The following is a 23,812-nucleotide window of genomic DNA, read 5'->3' on the forward strand; positions in this document are numbered from 1 at the left end:
CAATTTAGCTACTGAATTCCTACAAATGATTATGATTAATTATATCTATTGCTACATCTTGATATATTTTGTAATAATGTTATCTACAAGTGATGTGTAACTCTTATTGTGAACCCTTTGGTTCATATCCTTTATTGGCAGTTACTAGCCTAAATTTTATCAAGAAACACAGTTTAAAGTGAAAGTTGATTCTACCGATTTTTACTTATTGTCGTGTAACAGTTCTGAAGAATATGCTACTAAACATGTATATATTAATTGTCAGGTATTGATATGGAAGGGCAAGGTGGACAGAGCCAGTATTGAGAGACTGAGGGGATTCGGTAACCCCCCAGTACTGGTGGGACAGGTAATGGAGATGGTCATGATACTGATTGGGAAACGTCTGCCCTCACAGCGGTTGTATGAGGCCAGGGAACTGACCGGCAAAGAGGAGATGTCCAGTCGAATGTCCTCCAGCTCTAGCAGCACCAGAATAGGAGTGAAAAAAGGTGGGTGGATCAAAGATTTTTAGTTCATTTATTTATGAAATCGGGTTGGAGGAACAAAACTGTTTTTCTGATCTTCAAAAGTGAGCGATGTGGACTTTTCCTTGGATTTCTGAAAGGAAGGGTGTAAATAGATATTAACTTTTTTCCTAGTGGCTGAAATTGATAAATTGTATAATTTAAAATTTTTTTTTACCTGGATTTTATAAATTTAAGGAAGGATGGGGTCAAAAACTTAAAATATATACCAGTAATTTATTTCTAAAAAAAACTTTGGGATGTCAAAATATAGGTGATTGAGACATGTTATCATATGATAGTTACAATATGTTTGCATTAGAAGTCTGTAATAGTGCCCTTTTTTTAATAGTAAGTTTTAGGTAAGCAGGGAGAAGTAATTATATATTTAATTTTACCTGTTTCACACCTGATTGTTTTGTGTTAATTTAGAATCCCAGTATGGATATGGTATGAAAAAAATATTTTAATTTCACTACTATATACATAGCTTTTATATCTACACCCATTTTACTTTGGTTTATGTTTCAAATATCCATCCATTACTTTCATATTAATTTTATTTATCATTTTCACATGAAAGTTATATTGATTTTGGAATAAGAAATAAATTTGTATCAGTTGAACTGAAATATTTTTGGTACTTGCATGATTTGTATACCACTAAGCTAGAACTTTAATGAAAAACACCAATCTTTTATATGTACAAATTATAGGAAGCTAGTTGTTTTAAAACACAAAGAAAAGCTATTGTGGCTTCAAGTTGGTCTTTTCATGCTTTTTTGAAAATTTAGACTTGCAAATTTTTAAATTGAAAGTTCAAAGTTTTATGAAATTTTTATCACTAGGTATGTGCTTTAATTTTCAAGAATATTTCAAATAAGAAAAAAAAAGGTTTTGTATTTCACTCTGGTCACTGTTGGTGGTTCAATATTTAGTAGCATTTTCTGGTATCATGCACCCTGGTATGTGGTTGACTTGTCTGTCCTGGATATGGGTCAGTGTTTTCTCATTTCTCCACAGACCGCAAGAAATCAGCGCGTAGTTCTGCAGGAACTGTCCTACAAGGTATTATAAGTATTAAACAGCTAGCTGACAATGAAGTAAAGGTTTTATATATATGTTTCTGTATATTTATTATTTGTGAATTAATGTCTTGACTGCTACTTAATTGTATTTGATTGTGCTATCTTTTGCCATAGAGTAATTTATACTACATGGTATATATGCATTTTGTATACTGTATAAGTAGAATACATTGCTGTGTTTTTAATTTTACTATTTTAGTGATCAAAGAAATCTCAACGAAAATTTAGCCATCATGAATATTGTTGACACATTATTGGTGCACCAGTTATCTACACACTTTAAAATCTCTATTTCATTACAGTAAAATTAGTAAATAACTGAAAATCAATTGGAAACCTGAGTTAGTAACAATGGCGAGTTTAATTTAGTTCCAGGATATGTTCATTTTAAATAATTTACCCTAACTTTTGTTGTTTTTAAAGAATAATTTACAAATTTGCCAAAAATTTCCAAAATGTATAATAGTAAAGAGAAATTCAGTCCGACAGTGACCATGAAATTAAAAATCATTGTGAAATGTATCAACATACGAAATTGTGAAATATCAAATGTGTGAAATTAAAGGCATTTACAGTATACATTGTATGTATGCTTTGCAAGATTGAAGCATTCAGTATATGAACATGACTGTATAGTACACAAAAGACTATAATTATGGGTGTCTCTTTATCATGGAGCTGTGCATATGAAATTTAATTATTTCAATATTTGATAGAAGAGTGAAATATCTGCTTTAATTATGTTTTAAAGCATTTTTGATTTTTTGATTTTCTTATTTCTTTATTTAGAGGAATGCAATACACATGATAGAATATTCTTTGTTTAAATGCACCATATGCTCTTTTGTAATCACAGCTAGAAATAAGACCAAATTTTGCTTAAGACTGCATACATTTTTTACATATTAGGATAAATTTTTCGAAATTTTGATATTGAAAAAATAAAATAAGTAGTACAAATTTTATATTTCCATGCCAAGGAGTGGTTTCTCTTCTAATTCAAAGGGCATAAAAGGGCACATAATGATATGATACGATAACATTTAGTGTAAAAATTAACCTTGTATTAAAAAAAAAAATTTGAAATGGTTCAGTTTTATTAAGAAAAATGGAAAAAATGTTGGTGACAGGTGGTGTGAATGTTATCAGTTTTTGTTGGTGACAGGTATATATATATGGTTTGATGTGAAAAGTATATAATACATTGATTGACTATGCTGTCAGACATTTTATTTCCTTTAAGTAAATATTTAAAGTATGTTGAAGTGTAGTCAATAAATGAGCACATTTTTATTTAAAACCACACTTTTTAAGAATCTTTAGAGAATGGTATCAAATTTTGGAATCAAGCACATTTCAACCACATTTGCCTTTTCCAAAGCAACAGATAAACAATATTTGAATTTGTAATTGCATCAGTTTGTTCTATTTCTCAGGTAAGAAGGATGCCGGTGACAAGTTTGACCGTGCCCAGTGGAAGGCTATGCAGCAGACAATGAGTGACACCACCAAGTTTGTAGACATGTTGCACAATGTATCATGGGAAGATGGCCTATCAGAGGATGTTCGAAAGGGTAATTAAAAATTGCTTGCAATTTTTGTGGTCATTATTTTGAAATACTGAAAAGATGCAGGAATCAATTGCAATAATTTAAGGATCTCTGTGAAAATTGAGGATGAGAGAAATTCTGGTGGAGATATTGAAAGAATGAACAGCATATTTCAATCTATTGCATGATTTAAAGAAATGCTTAAATTTCTTGTGAATAGGACAAAAGAAAACTTTACATTCTTAAGAGTTGTCTTTGCCCCCCCCCCCCCCTTTTCCCTCTCAAAAAAATGGTGTTCATGCAATGCTTTAATTGATTTCAGCTGTGGAAAGTTACCTTGCAGTCTCCAGAGAAGGTCAGCTTGGGATCACAGGGGAGGGAACTCTACTGGACAATGCACAGGGTGAGGAATATAATGGATCAACTCATTATCTACTACTTGTATAGTATATAGACTACTGTGTGGAATCATCATTGTGCAGGGGGTCAGTGTTCTTAGGTATAACCAAAATTTTACTGGTTCATGGGGACATAATTTCATGGGTAACTTGCATATTTTATTAAGATAAATAACTCTACTGTGCTACATGTAAATGTATGTGTGTTTCAATGTTCATAGGGATGGAAATTCATGGGTAAGGGTTACCCACAAAATCCACGAACACTGATCCCCCACGAACAATGATGATTTCACAGTATTCTTTACTGCATGTAAAATATCGAGGTCCTTTTGATATTCAATGTTTAAACAAAATTTCTGAAAGAAAGAAAAGGCCATATGCTGTACACTTTTGCTCAGCTGAGTTTAATGTTTTGTTCATGACAGTTTTGATCAGCTTGACTATTTTTAATTTTATGAGACACATACAACTAATTGAGCTCTTGAGATGGAGGTTACTGAAAAATTTTTCCTTTTAGACACAACATTTGCTGCCAAAAAGAGAACTCCATCACCAGATGGCACCAAAGGAATCACCATTGCCAGTGCCAAATACAGCAGTGAAGACTGTGCCACTCTGGTACAATACACTATAGCCATTGTTGAGTACACTCGTCTGTGTGGCCCACTCAAAGTGGCACTAGAGAAACTGCATGAGCTGGAACGAGAGATTGAGGAAAATGAACGTCAACAGAAAGAGAACCAAGAGCAGGTAAGAATCTCCTTAAACCTTATACAGTGTATTCTCACAATATAATGCACTTCCTCACATATTCAAAATAATTGTGTTTAATGAGTAATATTACTTAATCGACATTTTTAAAAAATGCAATTGTGACAAATAAAATTCATGATTTATTTCTTCATCAGTTTAGCAAATTGAATTAATTTTTTCACTGTATGGCTCAACTTTATAATAAATGTTGCAAAATACTGGCATTTTTTTATGTGTAAGTGACAACCTTTTATTTTTAAACTATGATCATTAAACGCAGCAACTTATTTAGGATCGATATCAATAAGATTAACTCAAAGTGAAAAAAAAAATAAATCAATTTGTTTTCAAACTTCTGTACATTCAGACTTTGTAAGTTATGGAGAATCATTGTGTAAAACAAACTTATTCTCTTACAATATGATAGAGGAATTCCCCCTTTCTGCGCAGACAAAGGGTAATAATTAGCTTTTTGTATTTTAAAGTTATGAGTATTCAGCTGTTAAATTGGCTTTATTTTTATTTTTCTTTTTTTCTTCTTTGACATTTCTAATTTTATAATCATTTTGAAAAATAAGGTTTGGTATTTTTAAAAATAATTAACAGCAAAAAAACCTGGCAACTGGTGAATATAATAAAATTAATCAAAGATTGGATTTATTTAATAATAATGTTGAAGGGAATATTCAAAAGTTAAAATATTTCGTAAGACATAGAATGATTCAACAATTAATTTTTCTTCCTTTCAACAAAAGTATTATTAAAAGCAGTTGGTGGTGGTAAACTTCATACATAATCACATTTTACCACAATTTATACATATCACAAATAACGAACTAATGTGACTTGTGAACTCTGATGTTTTTTTTCAATCATAACAGCGGCTCCGGAGGTCAGAAATGACACCATCTCCTCAGCCAAAGGTTTGTGGGCATGTCCTCAAATAACAAATTATGTTGTAGCTTTGTAATTTTGACCTTATGTTTCTGAAGTAAACAATGCTGTGTTTTGGTTGTCAAATCTAGCATGTCTTAGCTGATGTGTATTTGTAGGTACGTCACATTTCAATTCACAATCCTGCTTCAAAATTTGGTCTTTTTCTTTGCCTTGATTTTTTTTTTTATTTTTTATTTTTTTGGGTATATTTCATTGAGTACTGAAGTGCGAAGTTAATTTTCAGTTCATTATAAATTTAAACCTTTCTGTATTTTTACTAGCTTTGATTATCAGGTCTCAACATGATCTTTAACTCAATTTCAATTTTATTTAATTAATTAAGGCTGTCATGTTCTAATACCAAGGACATTTCTTAAGGTCAACTCAAATCGAATACTTGATATTCTAATCAAATTCAGTGTCTTTGTCTTATCCTCTATGTGTCATGACTTAATTTATGTAAAAAAAATTTCAAGTATAATTATTATTTACAGAGTTGATATTATATGAGTTAAGGTGAAAATTAAAAGCTCAGTTCCTTTGATTTGAAATTGTTGTCAACAGTTATTCAATCTAGGTCAAGGTCATGAATAATAACAAAAACTCAATTTACAAATGTATGTGTAGATTTTTTTTTTAAAAATTCAGTTTTTTTCACCTCATTTTGTTTTAAATGGATAAATTTTAATGGAAAAAATCAACATATTTTGTGAAAAATTTACTCAACCATCAAGAAAAAAGCTATATGTATGGACAAGCAAAAAAAGTGCAGGTCAATTTCCCATGGAAGTTTTTTGCTTTAATTTGAAATTATGTAGAATGCCTTTGTACATATTTTTTTTGTTTATCTTTTATGATTTATCTCACAGCATACGCTCTCTTCACAACCCACAACCTTTTTTGCTTTCGAATTTAGATGTGAAGTGACATTTTTTTATTTTAAATTTGTATACAAATTAAAGACACAAGTTGTAACCTTAGAAAAAGTACGGTTTAATTAGGAAAAGACTGCTGAATATAAGTGTCCTTGACTTATTTTATGATGTTAGATTCTATTAGTGAATACAGCATTTTTGATGTAGATTCTAACATAGTCTATAGGAAATGTTCTGTGTATAAGTAATATGTTAGTTGATGATTTATAGGTGTTGTACTGTAGTGGACAAATTTGAGGTGTATATTTAAAAAAAATTGGTTTGACATAACAGAAACTTTACAGCTAGGTTCTCAAAAACCAAATTAATGAACCTGAAGGAAAAAGCAAAAGAATTTAGAAATACCTAATATAGTATGCATTTTCAGGGATTTTGTTTTTGATGTTATATATTTTTAATGTCCTGTTTTATTTGAGTTTCATGGTTTGTATCAAGATGTTTGTTATTGATATCAATTGAAATTGACCACATACTTAATTTATAAGGATGATCTATCCTATGTAACGTCTGAGGACACTGAACACTCCAGTGTGAGTACCTGTACAACAACATGCCTGTCCTTTAGGTTTAGTTGTTACTAGCACTGTAGGAATACTCTTAGCATGAAAAAAATCAACTGGAATATACACTATTATATCTTCATAGTAAAATCTATTGACTTGTAGGAACAAGCATGCATTAGGTTTCTTTAAAGAAAATTCAATTCTTAGTCATGATTACAGAAGTATTTTAACAGACGTATTGCATGTATAGGTATAAGACTCAGATAGACAACAGTATCGGGAAAACTTGTACTTTACACGTATTTGTAGCCATCATGATACTCTTTTATTCAAGTAAACTATTTCCATTCAGCATAGCTGGAATCTCCAGAGCTACAGTAAAACATGGTCATAGTCTCATAGTCATACAATCATGGAGGAATGTTTAAAAATGCTTCATTATATATCTGTAATTCATTTTGTCTGGGTAATCATTTGTTAGTTTTTAATGCTGGATGAAAAAAAAAATCAGATTTTGTTAAAAGCAGGGATTTGGTATATCTGTCTTCACTATAAACCTGTTTTACTGTATTTCAATACATATCCATAATGAGCTGTTCAAACTCCATTACTTGAGTTAGAATTGTTGATAAGTAATTAATTAATGGTTTAAAATTGTTTATTGCCTTAAAAAATGTATCCCTTAGCATATAAATGTAATTGGCTAATTCTTTATTCATTAGACAAGCAAAGTACTATCAGGATTAGTAACAATTAAAGCATATACATGTATAGGACATAGTAAATACAGTGAAAATAATTTGAAATTGTTTTAAGTTTAACTAAGTAAAATGATACCTGTGATAACATTGTTAAAGGATCTGTATATGTTTAAAACTAACACCATATCACCACAGAAGAATGTCTTGTATATTTCTATATCTTACCGGAGTGTATAAATTACATTTTTACAGGTAAAAGAGGACAGAACCCCTACACCTGAGCCCGAGCCTGACTACACCGAGGCTGATCTGCCGAGCCTCCAGGACACTGTTAACAGCCTCCAGCAGCAGTTTGACCAGTCAGTGGTGGAGAAACACTCCCTAGAAATGGAGCTGCAGTCAATGAATGAACGGCTCAAAGCTGCCACTGAAATGGTGGATAGGTGAGATTTAAGTTTGTAATTTTAATAAGAAAAAATCATCATTTGCTCACCTGAGCCAAAGGCTCAAGTGAGCTTTTCTGATCACATTTTGTCTGTAGTCCGTCTGTCCGTCTGTCTGTCCGTCTGTCCATCTGTAAACTTTTCACATTTTTGACTTCTTCTCCAGAACCACTGGGCCAATTTCAACCAAACTTGCTACAAAGTATCCTTCGGTAAAGGGGATTGAAGTTTGTTCAAATGAAGGGCCATGCCTTCTTCCAAGGGGAGATAATTAAGAATTTGTGAAAAATTAATGGCATCATTCAGGGTTCGACACTAACTTTTTAAGGCTTTAGTCCAGCCGGACTAGTGCTTCATTACTTTTACTAGTCCGCACGCGATTTTATTAGTCCGTCAAAAAAAAAAGAAACATCAATGTTTTTTAACATTAATTTAACATGACAATTAATATACGTATTGTTTTTTGAAATAAACAAAGTATTTACGTGAAATATATTATTCCACAGATTCATGAAATCTCGCAATCAGCAAGTACGATCGTATTCCCGATCTCGTTTTTTAGCTCACCTGAGCCGAAGGCTCAAGTGAGCTTTTCTGATCACTTTTTGTCCGTCGTCCGTCTGTCCGTCCGTCCGTCTGTCCGTCTGTAAACTTTTCACATTTTCGACTTCTTCTCAAGAACCACTGGGCCAAATTCAACCAAACTTGCCACAAAGTATCCTTGGGTGAAGGGGATTCAAGTTTGTTCAAATGAAGGGCCACGCCCCCTTTCAAGGGGAGATAATTAGGAATTAGTGAAAAAATAATGGCATCATTTAAAAATCTTCTTCTCAAGAACCACTGGGCCAGGAAAGATGAAACTTATGTGGGAACATCCTCAGGTAGTGTAGATTCAAGTTTGTTCAAATCATGACCCCTGGGGGTAGGGTGGGGCCACAATGGGGGATCAAAGTTTTACATAGAAATATATAGGAAAATATCTTTAAAAATCTTCTTCTTAAGAACAGCAAAGCCATGATTGGTCATATTTATATGGAGGCATCCTCAGGTAGTTTAGGTTCAAGTTTGTTCAAATCATGACCCCTGGGGGTAGGGTGGGGCCACAATGGGGGATCAAAGTTTTACATAGAAATATATAGGAAAATATCTTTAAAAATCTTCTTCTTAAGAACAGCAAAGCCATGATTGGTCATATTTATATGGAGGCATCCTCAGGTAGTTTAGGTTCAAGTTTGTTCAAATCATGACCCCCAGGGGTAGGAAGGGGCCACAATAGGGGATCAAAATTTTACATAGAAATATATAGAAAAATATCTTTAAAAATCTTCTTCTTAAGAACAGCAAAGCCATGATTGGTCATAATTATATGGAAGCATCCTCAGGTAGTGCAGATTCAAGTTTGTTCAAATCATGACCCCCAGGGGGTAGGGTGGGGCCACAATGGGGGATCAAAGTTTTACATAGAAATATATAGGAAAATATCTTTAAAAATCTTCTTCTTAAGAACAGCAAAGCCATGATTGGTCATATTTATATGGAGGCATCCTCAGGTAGTTTAGGTTCAAGTTTGTTCAAATCATGACCCCCAGGGGTAGGGTGGGGCCACAATAGGGGATCAAAGTTTTACATAGAAATATATAGGAAAATATTTTAAAAAATCTTCTTCTTAAGAACAGCAAAGCCATGATTGGTCATATTTATATGGAAGCATCCTCAGGTAGTGCAGATTCAAGTTTGTTCAAATCATGACCCCTGGGGATAGGGTGGGGCCACAATGGGGGATCAAAGTTTTACATAGAAATATATAGGAAAATATCTTTAAAAATCTTCTTCTTTAGAACAGCAAAGCCATGATTGGTCATATTTATATGGAAGCATCCTCAGGTAGTGCAGATTCAAGTTTGTTCAAATCATGACCCCCGGGGGTAGGGTGGGGCCACAATGGAGGATCAAAGTTTTACATAGAAATATATAAGAAAATATTTTAAAAAATCTTCTTCTTAAGAACAGAAAAGCCATGATTGGTCATATTTATATGGAAGCATCCTCAGGTAGTGCAGATTCAAGTTTGTTCAAATCATGACCCCTGGGGGTAGGGTGGGTCCACAATGGGGGATCAAAGTTTTACATAGAAATATATAGGAAAATATCTTTAAAAATCTTCTTCTTAAGAACAGCAAAGCCATGATTGGTCATATTTATATGGAGGCATCCTCAGGTAGTTTAGGTTCAAGTTTGTTCAAATCATGACCCCCAGGGGTAGGAAGGGGCCACAATAGGGGATCAAAATTTTACATAGAAATATATAGGAAAATATCTTTAAAAATCTTCTTCTTAAGAACAGCAAAGCCATGATTGGTCATAATTATATGGAAGCATCCTCAGGTAGTGCAGATTCAAGTTTGTTCAAATCATGACCCCTGGGGGTAGGGTGGGGCCACAATGGGGGATCAAAGTTTTACATAGAAATATATAAGAAAATATTTTAAAAAATCTTCTTCTTAAGAACAGAAAAGCCATGATTGGTCATATTTATATGGAAGCATCCTCAGGTAGTGCAGATTCAAGTTTGTTCAAATCACGACCCCCGGGGGTAGGGTGGGTCCACAATGGGGGATCAAAGTTTTACATAGAAATATGTAGGAAAATATCTTTAAAAATCTTCTTCTTAAGAACAGCAAAGCCATGATTGGTCATATTTATATGGAGGCATCCTCAGGTAGTTTAGGTTCAAGTTTGTTCAAATCATGACCCCCAGGGGTAGGAAGGGGCCACAATAGGGGATCAAAATTTTACATAGAAATATATAGGAAAATATCTTTAAAAATCTTCTTCTTAAGAACAGAAAAGCCATGATTGGTCATATTTATATGGAAGCATCCTCAGGTAGTGCAGATTCAAGTTTGTTCAAATCATGACCCCTGGGGGTAGAGTGGGGCCACAATGGGGGATCAAAGTTTTACATAGAAATATATAGGAAAATATCTTTAAAAATCTTCTTCTTAAGAACAGCAAAGCCATGATTGGTCATATTTATATGGAGGCATCCTCAGGTAGTTTAGGTTCAAGTTTGTTCAAATCATGACCCCCAAGGGTAGGAAGGGGCCACAATAGGGGATCAAAATTTTACATAGAAATATATAGGAAAATATTTTAAAAAATCTTCTTCTTAAGAACAGCAAAGCCATGATTGGTCATATTTATATGGAAGGATCCTCAGATAGTGCAGATTCAAGTTTGTTCAAATCATGACCCCCGGGGGTAGGGTGGGGCCACAATGGGGGATCAAAGTTTTACATAGAAATATATAGGAAAATAATTTTTAAAAATCTTCTTCTTAAGAACAGCAAAGCCATGATTGGTCATATTTATATGGAAGCATCCTCAGGTAGTGCAGATTCAAGTTTGTTTAAATCATGACCCTGGGGGGTACGGTGGGGCCACAATGGGGGATCAAAGTTTTACATAGAAATATATAGGAAAATATCTTTAAAAATCTTCTTCTTTAGAACAGCAAAGCCATGATTGGTCATATTTATATGGAAGCATCCTCAGGTAGTGCAGATTCAAGTTTGTTCAAATCATGACCCCTGGGGGTAGGGTGGGGCCACAATGGGGGATCAAATTTTTACATAGAAATATATAGGAAAATATTTTAAAAAAATCTTCTTCTTAAGAACAGCAAAACCATGATTGGTCATATTTATATGGAAGCATCCTCAGGTAGTGCAGATTCAAGTTTGTTTAAATCATGACCCCCAGGGGTAGGGTGGGGCCACAATGGGGGATCAAAGTTTTACATAGAAATATACAGGAAAAAATCTTTCTCTCAAGAACAGAAAAGCCATGATTAGTAAAATTGATATGGAGGCATCCTTGGGTAGTGTAGAATGAAATTTGTTCAAATGAGAGACCCCGGGGGTAGGGTGGGGCCACAATGGGGGATCAAATTTTAGAAATGAATATATGGGAAAAAATCTTCTGCTCAGGAACAGCAATGCCATTTGTTATATTGATATGAAAGCATCATCAGGTAGTTTAAAATTCAAATCCCTCCCCCCCCCCCATTAACTTTTCAATTCTAAACTGATTTTTTTTTTCCCCTAGCCAATGTGCTCAGGTGAGCGATGTGGCCCATGGGCCTCTTGTTTTATCTTTACATTTCATCCAAAACGTCCAACATCTTTCTTAAAAGTGTCATACTAAATCATGATCGCTAAAACCTTATACTTCATATTGATCAGTCGAAAAATTAAGCGCTGAATTGACCCGGTATTGCATAACTCCCGCCAAAAGCTAGAAATCTAAAAATACACGCGGGATTTTTTAGTAAAAGTTGTCGAGAATCGGACATCGGTAATTTATTCATATTCTTTTTCAGAATTTTTTATTGGTCCGTTCGGACTAATTAGCCACATATTTTATTAGTCCGAATGAAAATGTATTAGTCTGAGACTAACGGACTAACGTTAGTGTCGAACCCTGTCATTAAAAAATCTTCTCAAGAACCACTGTGCTTGAAAATATGAAACTTATGTGGAAGCATCCTCAGGTAGTGTAGATTCAAGTTTGTTCAAATCATGACCCCCAGGGGTCGGGTGGGGCCACAATGGGCAATCAAAGATTGACATAGGAATATTTAGGAAAAATCTTTAAAAATCTTCTTCTCAAGAACAGCAAAGCCATGATTGGTCATATTTACTTGGAAGCATCCTCAGGTAGTGTACATTCAAATTTGTTCAAATCATGACCCCCGGGGGTCGGGTGGGGCCACAATGGGCAATCAAAGTTTTACATAGGAATATATAAAAAAAATTTTAAAAATCTTCTTAAGAACAGCAAAGCCATGATTGGTCATATTTACTTGGAAGCATCCTCAGGTAGTGTACATTCAAGTTTGTTCAAATCTTGACCCCCGGGGGTCGGGTGGGGCCACAATGGGCGATCAAAGTTTTACGTAGGAATATATAGGAAAAATCTTTAAAAATCTTCTTCTCAAGAACAGCAAAGCCATGATTGGTCATATTTATATGGTAGCATCCTCAGGTTGTGTAGATTCAAGATTGTTCAATTCATGACCCCCGGGGGTTGAGTGGGGCCAAAATGGGCGATCAAAGTTTTACATAGGAATACATAGTAAAAATCTTTAAAAAAAACTATTTTTTAAGAATATCAAAGCCATGATTGGTCATATTATATGGAAGCATTCTTAGATAGTGTACATTCAAGTTTGTTCAAACATTACCCTTGGGGGTCGGTCGGGGCCACAATGGGTGATCAAAGTTTTACGTAGGAATATATACGAAAAATCTTTAAAAATCTTCTACTCAAGAACAGCAAAGCCATGATTGGTCATATTTGAATGGAAGGATATTCAGATAATGTAGATTCAAATTTGTTCAATTCATGACCCCCACCCCCCACCCCCCACCCCCCACCCCCACCCCGAACCACTTTTATATTAAAACTTTTCAACCTTTCAAGACTGAACTGATTTCTGCTTTTTCCTAGCCATAGTGCTCAGGTGAGCGATGTGGCCCCTGGGCCTCTTGTTTTTAATTAAGTTCAAGTTAATAGGTTCATGATTATATTTAAAAACAGCATCTTTGTCTGTGTGTTATCAAATTTAAAAAAAAAAAAAAACTTCCTTATTCTTGGCCAAAGCTCAGTTTTTATAATTGAATGATGCATTCAATTTTTTAAAAACTATTCTTTTATTCATAAGATAAAAGATATTACACCTAAATTTATTTGGTGAATAGCTCAGAAAACTCTTTTTAGAACGTGTAGAAGTTTGAAGTTTGTTTTGTTTTTGGAAATTTGATAATCATTATGGTAGATTTGATTTTCATCAGTCCTTTTCCAATATCTTGGAAAATTTATTGCATAAATAACATAAGGTGGCTGAAGTTACCTGTCATAAGACTGTACTGAAATGATCCTTTTTTTTATCCAGCCTAAAGCCCCAGGAAGCTTCATGGAGGAAGCATGTAAAGGAGAATGATTGTAACGAGTTAATGTTGGCTAATTGTCTGTCAGCCGCGGCATTCCTCGCCTACTGTGGTCCCGCCAATATAGACGTCAGGTACAGAACGGAACATTCCTCTACAAAAATAATTGTTGTATAATTTTGATGATATAATCAAAATTAATTTAATTTTTGGTGTTTAAATTAAATAGAATTTGTCATATTTACTATTAAATCAATTAATGACAGGGAAATACATCGGATCCAGTCATAATATGAAGATGTATACAACTGAAATATCTCATTTTTTAAGATCATAAGTCTAGAAAATTGATTAGATTGTTGATTGTACATGTTTATATTTCACATTGGCTAACATTTGGTAGGATATGTAGAATTGAATATGTAAAATTTTAATTATATCATATAGTAGAGTTATGAAAATAATTAATATATAATTATACAATGGTGTTATAGTTTGGTCATTAAGTTGGCATTTCTTAGTGTTTACAATTAATACATATATACATGTATCATATTAATTTTGCAGGAATAGAATGGGAGAGTTCTTTATGCAAGTGTGTGAATTCCATGGTCTGCCCATGCCTCGGAATAAACTGTTCAGAAATATGGAGCTTATCGACTTTCTGTACAAGCCAGTAAGTATTAGTCAAACTGCAGAAGAAATATAATAAATTAAAATTTTGTGTCTGTCCGGTTCACAGGAAGTAAAAGTGGAATAAATTCTTATCAATTATTTTCCAGATAAGTAGTTTACATATTGTGAATAGATTTGGAAAAAATGAGTGGACCTTCATGAATTTTCCTGAAATTTTCATCAACATGTTTATCTCCCAACTCTAACTCTGCAGTTGAATTTCTTTATCTCAAACACCATGTATATGTTGAAGTGATTTGGAAGTCCCAACCACATATTCTTTAAGTATTTTACCCCTGATATCTCGAATCATTGGATATCTCGAAGTTTTTTCTCAGTCCCATCGAGTTTGAGATAACAAGGTTTGACTGTAACTGAATCATTGTCACACATAATTAGTTAAAGTGACTAATTTACAGATGGATGTGATCAAAATGGAGACCATGAGACTGTCCACCACCAAGCTGATGCTGGAGAATGCCTGTTTCCTGATGCAGAGTGACAGCATGGTGGCCTGGCCCCTCATCTGTGACCCCACCAGTCACGTCTTAGACTGGCTCAGAAGCTTTTATGGTGACACTGGACTTGTGGAGGTTAAATATTCGGTGAGTTATACAGTTTATACATTTAACCTGTGATCTCTTTGGTTTAATACAAAGGTTTAGGAGTGTTAAGAGCCATTCTCTGTAACGACTTGAACTTTTATATAGAAGCTGTGGCACGCATAGTCTCAGAATTTCTCCAAACTCTCTATGATAAAAGTCTTTGATACCGTAAACTCAAATCAGGCAGAAATTGGTTGCTACGTGACATGGTTACCATGGCAACATGTTCTAAAGTTTGAAAAATGGCATTTTTCAACATGTTCAGAGTCCCACAGTTAACGTTTGCAGCAAAGCAAACAAGTGGTAATGGTTGTTTCTGAAAGTTGAAGGCCTGATGTCTTAAATGCATGATAAACATGTTTGGTAAATCAACTATTACATATGTTACTATGGAAACAAAGTATTCAAAAGTAATAATTTTGCTCATTTAATTTTATAACATCGTACACTTAAGAATAAAAAAAAAATTATAGGTTGAAATACAAGCAAATAATAGACAAAAGATCCTTGTAACATAAACCATGGAAGAAATATGATATTTCTTATAGGTTGGCAATGGTTGCCATGGTTTAATACCAAGAAGGGATTTTAAATTTACTCTCTTAGTGATTAAATCTAATCCTATCTTTTTAAAAAGCATATTTCTATATAACTAATGATCAATTTTTAAAGATGTTCATGTGACCCTAATTCTCACATTTCAAAAAATGCAAATTCAATTCTTTAAATAGAGCGTTGCTATGGAAATAAGCCGGAAAAATATGCATAAAAATCTGAATAATATTCTATTTCCTTGGATACGTACCCTTGTATGTAGATTCCCAAAACTTTTATGAGTGGTAATTATGAACAACTAATCTGACTTTCAATTTTGACTGCCACTCAATCTCTAACTGGATGCAAAAAGCTGGCACATAGGGTTTAATATTGATATAAAATTAACAAAATTGAACATTTTCCCTTCTTGGTTACCATAGCAACAGTGTTGTATTTTTCAACAAACGTTATCAATATATGATATTCAACTTTAGTTTTACCAGATAAGTACTATTCAAGGTGAGTCAAATAATGTGTTTCTTGAATAAAAAGAAGTAAATTCCTAAGGCAGCAAAAAAATATCACTTAAAACAACTGGTACATTGTTTCCATGGTTACACTGCAAAGTAAAATTAATCCCAATTTTTCTTATGTTGTCGGTGTTGCAAGGTCCTAAGGATATATATGTGCCAGTCATGAAATTTATTGTTTTTCCTGAAGATAGTAGCATTAACCCAATCTTAGCAACGCATTTTGGATGGTAACACTGTGTTACCATGGTAACCATGAAAGTTATTTTTAGAATAATATTGCCAATACCTAATTACTTAAGGTCAAATATTTTTATTGTTTTTTTCTTAGGTTGTTGATTGAGTTTGATCATTTAACACCTATCATTAGTGAATATTGAGCGTTTTTCTGCATTTTTCAGCATCTAAAATGTATTCCAAATGTACCCATGGTTACCACTTACTTAGAGATAAATTCTAAATAGTTTCTTTATAGCATAAGTGGCAACAAGGTGTCAGGTTTTGGGGAGAATGGTTTGTTTGTTATTCTTATTCTTTATTAAGGCTTAATAAAGATTCAAAGTAGCTGAAATTCTCAATTTTTTCAACTTTTCTGGCTGTTACCATGGCAACCAAGACACATAGCAACGAAATTTTATTTGATATATGTTTCTGGTGTCAAGTTGTAATAATGGGCAAAGTTTCATCAAAATCGGTGACCATGCGTGGCAAAGAAGTTTAAGTGGTTACAGAGAATCGCTATTAAAGTCTCTTAGCTTCTTTTTACTCAATTTTAAGAGCTTCTCAGATTAAAGAGTTTGATCGTGTAGTAACATTTTGACTTCCATCAAAAGATTTTGTTATAAAAATGGCTTTGATAAAATTGCACAGTAATATGGCAAGACCAGTCAAAGCATATAAAGAATTATAATTGAGAAGATAGTGAGATGATGTTATATTATATTGTATGCTGTGTATGTAGGAGATCCGTTCTCAGTTTGAGAACTGTCTTGCTGAGGGCTGTCCTCTTTTGGTGACAGATTGTGACACAAAGCAACTTGCCAAGGACAAACGCTTCAGGGATGCTATACAGAGCTGTAAACATTTCATCAATGGCAAAGCCAAGTTCAAAATCACTGTAAGTAAAATACTGTGGAATCATCATTGTTCGTGGGGGATCAATGTTCGTGGATTTCGTGGGTAACCCTTACCCACGAATTTACATCCCCACGAACAACTATTTTGTCAACGTACTGATAAATTAAATCTACCAAATAGATGAGCTGCCCACGAAATTACATCCCCACAAACCAATAAAATTTTGCTTGCCCACTAACATTGACCCCCACGAATTTAAATGATTCCACAGTAAGTTGCTTGAATTTTACCAATATTTTGTACAGATGGAGTTCAGACTCTGAGGTTTCTTGCTCTAATGTGTATTGTTTACATTAATTGATCCTCTATTTTAGGTGGAGGATCATGAAGTGGAGTGTGATCCACGTTTCCGCCTGTTCCTTCACACCACGGTGGAGCCACACATTGTGCCACCACACCTGGCAGCCTATACCTCTGTGATCTACTTCCAGCGGTCTCGTTCTGACATTGAGGAAACCTTACTGGACAGGTTCATCTACCAGGAGAAATCCAAACTACAGGAGGAGAGAGTGTCTCTACTCCAGGTATGGTCAGATTCAGAATAGAAACTTGAGTTATTGAAGCTATTCACAGTTTTGTAACATGTTAAAATTTGTGTTTGGTTCAAATTTGTTCTTTTTAATAAAAAGGAGAGAAAAGAAAACTTGGAGTTGATGGAGAAGCTTGAAAAATCAATGTTAGAGAGTCTGTCCAGTGACATCAGACTGATGAATGAACTCCCCGCCACCAAAAAACTGGCTGAGCTCAAGAAACAGTATGATGAAACTTTGGATAGGTAATCACCTTTTCTTCTTGTTTGTGAAATTCCAATCCCCCCTTTCAAAATTAAAAGAGGGAATGTTGGTAATTAAAAGTTGTTTATATGTTTGGAAAGTATTTTTTAAATGTTTACGTAAGATTAATATTTTAAACATGAATTCTTGAAGCCAAGAGCGAGTTGAGTCTAACGAAGCCACCAACACTAGGAACCGTGAACTGTCTCGTGAGTTTGCTCGGCGTGGTGCTGTGTGTTTCCATGTGATGCAGTACATGAGAGAAGTGAACCCATTGTACCAGGTCTCCTATGCTCAGTTTGAACAACTGTATGATGCTGCTATTGCTCATTCTGAAAGGTGTGTCCCCATCCCCCCTCCAACATCATGTCATTTGTTCTATATAAAATACATGTATCTTCAAAAAAATGTAAATGTGATTTTTCAGAGTTTTTTTGGAAAGCTGAAGTACAAAAGCATAAGAGTATGAAATCCAAATGGTATTGTCTCAAAATAGTTAATATCCAAGTGTAACTATAAAATTAAGAATAAATTTTGGAATTTTTCTTTTAGTGTTAAATTTACTAAATTTTTCTCAGTCCAAACAGCAATATCCCCACAAATTTAATCTATCATTTTTAAATGGTAATTACAAATCGAATGTCTCTGCTCAAACTGATTCGCAGGGATTATGTACATATATGTATCAGATTTTCAATTTTGTTGTATTAATCAGTAATCTTGTCATATGTGCATGCCAATAGTTTCCTATTCTTTATAACAGTCAACAACTCACTCCGATATCTAATAGGTGGCTTGTGTTGGGGTTCGAGTAAGTCTATAATGGTTCAGAAATGTTAAAAGTTTCAGTTGAATTTTATTTTATGCATGAAAATAAAATGCATGTACAAATCAACCCTTATTGAAAATTTTGGGTGGAAAATGTCAAATGCATGACTTTTGTTCAATATGTACTGAGTTATATGACAGAAAACTATTAGCATGTACATTTCATCCCGAAATGACTATCACAAATTTCTTCTTAAGAACAGGGTTGATCTGTACTTAAACTTTATTTCTGTTTTTTGAACTGCATGCAATACTTTTAATTATATTTTCTTGCCAGGTTGGAGATTTTTGCATTTCCAGCATGAATTTGCATGATACACCTTTCTCTAGTTGAAATATAAGCTGGATGACTCATTAGGGTTTATGTTTGATGCTCCAATTCAGTCCTTTAGAACTTGCTTTTTAGAGTGTTATGGGAAAAATATAAAAGTTGTCATGTCTTACAGAGCCCAGAGAGCAGAGGAAACCCTGGAGAAGATTACGTATATGGCCTATACCACATTTGCTAGAGGACTGCTAGAGAGAGATAGATTCATCTTCACACTGCTGTTGGCTATAGAGGTAACATCAAAGTTATCAAAATTTTAAGAAATAGAACTATGCTCATTTCAGATCCATGGAAATTAACCATTAAGTGTTGCATTTTTTGCATTTTAGGGGGAGGGGGATTTAAGCAGGGATTGAAGCATAATTTGTTAAACCTGTGTAAAAACTTACTCATTTTAGGTTGAAGATTCCCTGGGTAACATTGGTCCAGGAGAACGTGAATTCCTAGTATCTCCCAACTATAGCTCCGTTGTCATGACAAAACTGGGCTACACCCAGCCACCAGACAGCAAGATTGTCCAGATGAAGAAACCATTTGACTGGATGCACGACGATCAGTTCCACAACCTCCAGGTTCTGGCCACTCACTTTGAATGGTTCCAGGAGAAGTTTGAACGAATGCCGAAGGATGGACGAGAGATGGAGTGGAGGATGCTGTGTGACAATGTAGAGAAAGAACCAGAGAATATGCCATTGCCCGACAAGATGGACAGCAAGGACTTCGCTCCCATGAAACGTCTTCTGGTGGTCAGAGCGGTCAGAAGTGACCGACTGATGCAGGCTTCCACTGTGTTTATACAGAGGGTTCTTGGAAAGAAGTGAGTTATGTCCCTTTACAAATGATGTGTATTCCCATCTTGCACATTTCGATTTATTTTAAGTTTTTAATTCTCATTCAATTTCTATGTAAGCATCAATTAATCTATTTAGAAGATTAGTTCATAATTACCCAGGAACTGTAGATTTTTACTGAATGTCTACAACTTAGCACAAAGTAGTTACTATTACTTATATTTTATAGTAGTGATAAAATGTGTTCATATCAAATTAGCAGTGTATGATTTTAAGTATATCCCCTTGAATCCATGCAATCGTAGAAAAATGAAAACAACAAAAAATTATTTGAAATTGATGTGTATACTTCTAGCTGGTTTAATGTAAATTTGAAGAAGGAATATAGTGGGTATGTGATTGCACAAAAAGATAACCCGAAGTGGTTTGAAATTTTGGTGGAGGAAATGATGTGCAAAACAGACTGATTTCGTCATGTGATTTTTTCAGATTTAATTGAATTAATCAATTAATGAATTTTGAATTGTGATCACAATTTGAAACTTGTTGTGCTGATCAGAATTTTTTTTATTGAAGTATGTTCTTAACAAAAAAATAATGGATGTTTTTTGAATACATTTTCATAGAATTACGGAAATTTGAAACATTGATGTCCAATTTTTAAAGATAGAATTAAGAATTTTTTTTTTAATTCTACAGGGAAACCACACTATCAGATACAATGATACAAAAAAATTTATCTTTTCAGTTCTTGACATCTATGAAATTTGACACCTTCATTATTTGTATTCGGGAAAATTTTAATTCCTTGCAATATTAAATTAATTATATATAATTATATATTCCTTGTAATATAAAATTAATTATAGGCAAAAATTGTAGTACTTTAAGATTTCAATGTTAGCTTGCATCTGTAGATTGACTGACATTTTATCAACTAAACTTGGTGTAATTTTTCTGTCAGCTTCCCACAAGGTCCAGAACAGGAGTTTTTAGGGTAAGCCGGTTGTGTCTAGCATGGGAGAAGGCCAATCACAACCCTCCAGAGTTCTCTGTGCCTTCCCAGAATTCATAGCATCTCTCTTGTGTCTGCTATTGTGTTGTTTTTCAGGATTTTACTTGCAGAGTTTGAATTTTTTGTAGATGAAAGCCAGAATATATTTTTTATGTCATAGCTAGCAGATTTTGATCAATAGATCTAATGAAATAATTGATAATTTTCACATAATTCTTTAATGAAATACTTCACTGTCTTATAAGGGTTTAAATCAGCAAATTGATTATGGATTATTTCAAACCTGATTAATTAAAAAAAAATCAATTAGCATATTAATAATAGAGGCACTGTTCAAAATTTAACAGAGAGAATAGGCCTTAAAAAACATGAGAGGCAATATTTCAAAAAATATATTTTATGAGAAAATATTCCTGCTTTCAGCTTTAAATTTTATCCCAGGCTTCTTTTATCTAACCTTTGTCTGGAAAAAATGAAAAAGTTTTTTTTCCCTTTGTGACAGTAGAGCTAAAATGCTCCTGGAGTCTAATGTATGCTTTAGATATTGTGCTGTCTGAGTGCATGTCAAAAGATTGTAATGGAAAAGGCTTCACATTCTGTCTGATGTTACTCTATTTATTTGGCTATTTTGGGGGAAGTTCCAAACCACTGGTGGGAACTCAGTAGCACCATCTTAAGAAGTTATTCTTTGTTTGCATGCAAATGTCGACTTAATTTATCAGTCTCACTGAAACGTAACTTAAATTGCAGTATTCTACTTCAATTTAAAAAAAAATAATATTGACTGTTGTCAATGCATTAAATCTCCAAAATACTAATATTGTGCTGTAAATTCCTGTTACAGATACTATGGAGACATGGGACTTGACCTGTCAGCCATGTACAAACAGAGTGCCACAGTCCCCCCTTCTACCTTGTCCCTCCCCATCCTCTTGCTCTACACCTTTGAGGCGGAGGCAGCCCAGAGCCGGTTTATTGATTTCTCCAATCGTAAGCAAGCACAGCGTCACATGATCACAGTGACAGATAACTCCCAGGCTACACGCAGCAAGGTCAGAAAGGTCATACGAAAGGCAGTCAGTGAGGTGAGGAGAAGATTACTGTAGATTCCTAAATATACGCGAGGAATAAATTATCGCGTAATTACGCGAGAAGCATCGCTCGCGAAATAAAATTACTCGCTTTTATTTTTATGGTGCTTTAATGTATGTAAAATCTCTAGATAAATCAACCATTCGCGAATTATTATTCTCGCGATTTGACGCCCTTGGGTCATTTCGCGATAATAAGTACTCGCGTAAAATAAGGAATCTACAGTATTTTATTACATCATTAAAAAGTTGATGAATTACTGATCTGTTCATATTTTACACAATTAACTACTACATAATGAAAGTTATGATTTCCTTTTTCTCTATTTTTGAAGGGATCTTGGGTTTACATACACCATGCTCATAATGCCCCCAATGTCCTGAACAGTCTGGAGTCCTTCCTGGCAGAAAAGCCAAACCCTGAGGGATTCCGTGTCTGGGTGGCCAGTCAGGCAGACCCTAATGTTATCCCAGTCAGGCTGCTACAGAATTCTATTAAAGCTGTGGTGGACACACCAAAGGTCAGCTATATTGGTTAAAAAGAGTACAACCTTTTGAATTGAATTAATACATTTAGAAATAAATAATAAACTAAAGACTATTTAGGTTGTACAGTAAAACTTGTCTAATCTGGACACCACTGGTTCCATAAAAAATACCTGGATTAGACAAGATTCCAGATTGGAAAACATTTCAAACAGTTGAATATATTGAAAAGGACTTTAAGTTAACATCATAAAAGGCAATATTTTGGAATACACAACATCATGATTAGACAAGTGTTATTACTGTAATTTGTATATTTTGACTTACACAGGTGATGAAGGACAGCATGATTCGTTCCTTCTCCTGGTTTGAACCAGACATCCTGCGCCAGTCCTCCAGACCTGAGTGGCCGGTGATGCTACACAATCTGTGTTACCTCCATGCTGCTATTCAGCTGAGGGCCAGGTTTGGTCAGGGAGGGTGGAACTGTCCCCAGGACTTCTACAGTATTGGCTACAACTGTCTACAGGTAAGAAATGAATGGTACCAGTCCATGTAAGACCTAAATGGCACAGTTCCTGACATACTTTACCAATTTCTTACCAAGATTGCACTTTTAAATCAACCTGTTCTTTCATTTGCAGGAGGCCCTGGCAATAGTCCAGACTGAGTTTAAGGAACCACTGAACTGTGTGGCTCCAGATGGATCCCAGATGCCAAGACCTGTCTCTTACAATGGCATCAGATACATGGTTGCAGAGGTGAACGTCTTGGTTTCATACTCAGATAAGATAAAAGAATACTGTGAATGTTTATATTTTACAATAAACTTAAATTAATAAACTTTATTAAAGAGGCTCATGCTGTAAGACTTTTCTGCACTTTCTTTTGCCTTAAATTGCTTTACAAACTAAACTTCTCATGACTAGAAATATAAAATGTGACAGCATAGCTTTTTCATTCCCTCACTGAATTGAGTTTCTTGATTTTGTTGACAGATTGTGTATGGTAGTTATGTGACAGATTTCTATGACCAGCAAAGTCTATGTGCCATGGTGGACTTTTGGCTGTCCTCTGGAGCCCTCAAGAGGGATTTTGAAGTCAAAGGATGTAAGATTTTTATACCCCCGCTCCGAAGGAGAGGGGGGTATACTGTTTTACCCTTGTGTGTCTGTCTGTCTGTCTGTCCGTAACAAATTTTGGTCGCAGTTTTCTCAGCAACTACTCATTGCAGAAGCTTGAAATTTTA

General features: G+C 34.3%; 1 protein-coding gene across 5 annotated transcripts in view; it reads left to right on the forward strand.

Moving 5' to 3' along the window:
* LOC133200593 (uncharacterized) overlaps positions 1-23,812 on the forward strand; it is an 89,426-nt gene that overhangs the window by 57,157 nt on the left and 8,457 nt on the right. For 3 of the 5 annotated variants that reach the window (XM_061336381.1, XM_061336382.1, XM_061336384.1), the window contains 23 exons: positions 266-491; positions 1,530-1,574; positions 3,031-3,168; positions 3,467-3,547; positions 4,063-4,295; positions 5,180-5,221; positions 7,626-7,816; positions 13,773-13,901; positions 14,335-14,443; positions 14,862-15,047; positions 17,076-17,231; positions 17,566-17,775; positions 17,881-18,026; positions 18,178-18,363; positions 18,788-18,835; positions 19,299-19,413; positions 19,579-19,997; positions 20,327-20,362; positions 21,831-22,071; positions 22,413-22,598; positions 22,895-23,092; positions 23,208-23,324; positions 23,562-23,673. In XM_061336381.1, the coding sequence (XP_061192365.1) occupies positions 266-491; positions 1,530-1,574; positions 3,031-3,168; positions 3,467-3,547; positions 4,063-4,295; positions 5,180-5,221; positions 7,626-7,816; positions 13,773-13,901; positions 14,335-14,443; positions 14,862-15,047; positions 17,076-17,231; positions 17,566-17,775; positions 17,881-18,026; positions 18,178-18,363; positions 18,788-18,835; positions 19,299-19,413; positions 19,579-19,997; positions 20,327-20,362; positions 21,831-22,071; positions 22,413-22,598; positions 22,895-23,092; positions 23,208-23,324; positions 23,562-23,673 (3,550 nt within the window). Of the gene's footprint in view, positions 1-265; positions 492-1,529; positions 1,575-3,030; positions 3,169-3,466; positions 3,548-4,062; positions 4,296-5,179; positions 5,222-7,625; positions 7,817-13,772; positions 13,902-14,334; positions 14,444-14,861; positions 15,048-17,075; positions 17,232-17,565; positions 17,776-17,880; positions 18,027-18,177; positions 18,364-18,787; positions 18,836-19,298; positions 19,414-19,578; positions 19,998-20,326; positions 20,363-20,935; positions 20,969-21,830; positions 22,072-22,412; positions 22,599-22,894; positions 23,093-23,207; positions 23,325-23,561; positions 23,674-23,812 lie in introns of all 5 variants that reach the window. The other 2 variants (XM_061336380.1, XM_061336383.1) reach the window with 2 other exon arrangements.

This window comes from Saccostrea echinata, unplaced genomic scaffold (assembly GCF_033153115.1).
Source record: "Saccostrea echinata isolate AGI-Se365-2 ecotype Australia unplaced genomic scaffold, CSIRO_AGI_Sech_v1 ptg000040l, whole genome shotgun sequence".
In the NCBI taxonomy this organism is placed as follows: domain Eukaryota; kingdom Metazoa; phylum Mollusca; class Bivalvia; order Ostreida; family Ostreidae; genus Saccostrea; species Saccostrea echinata.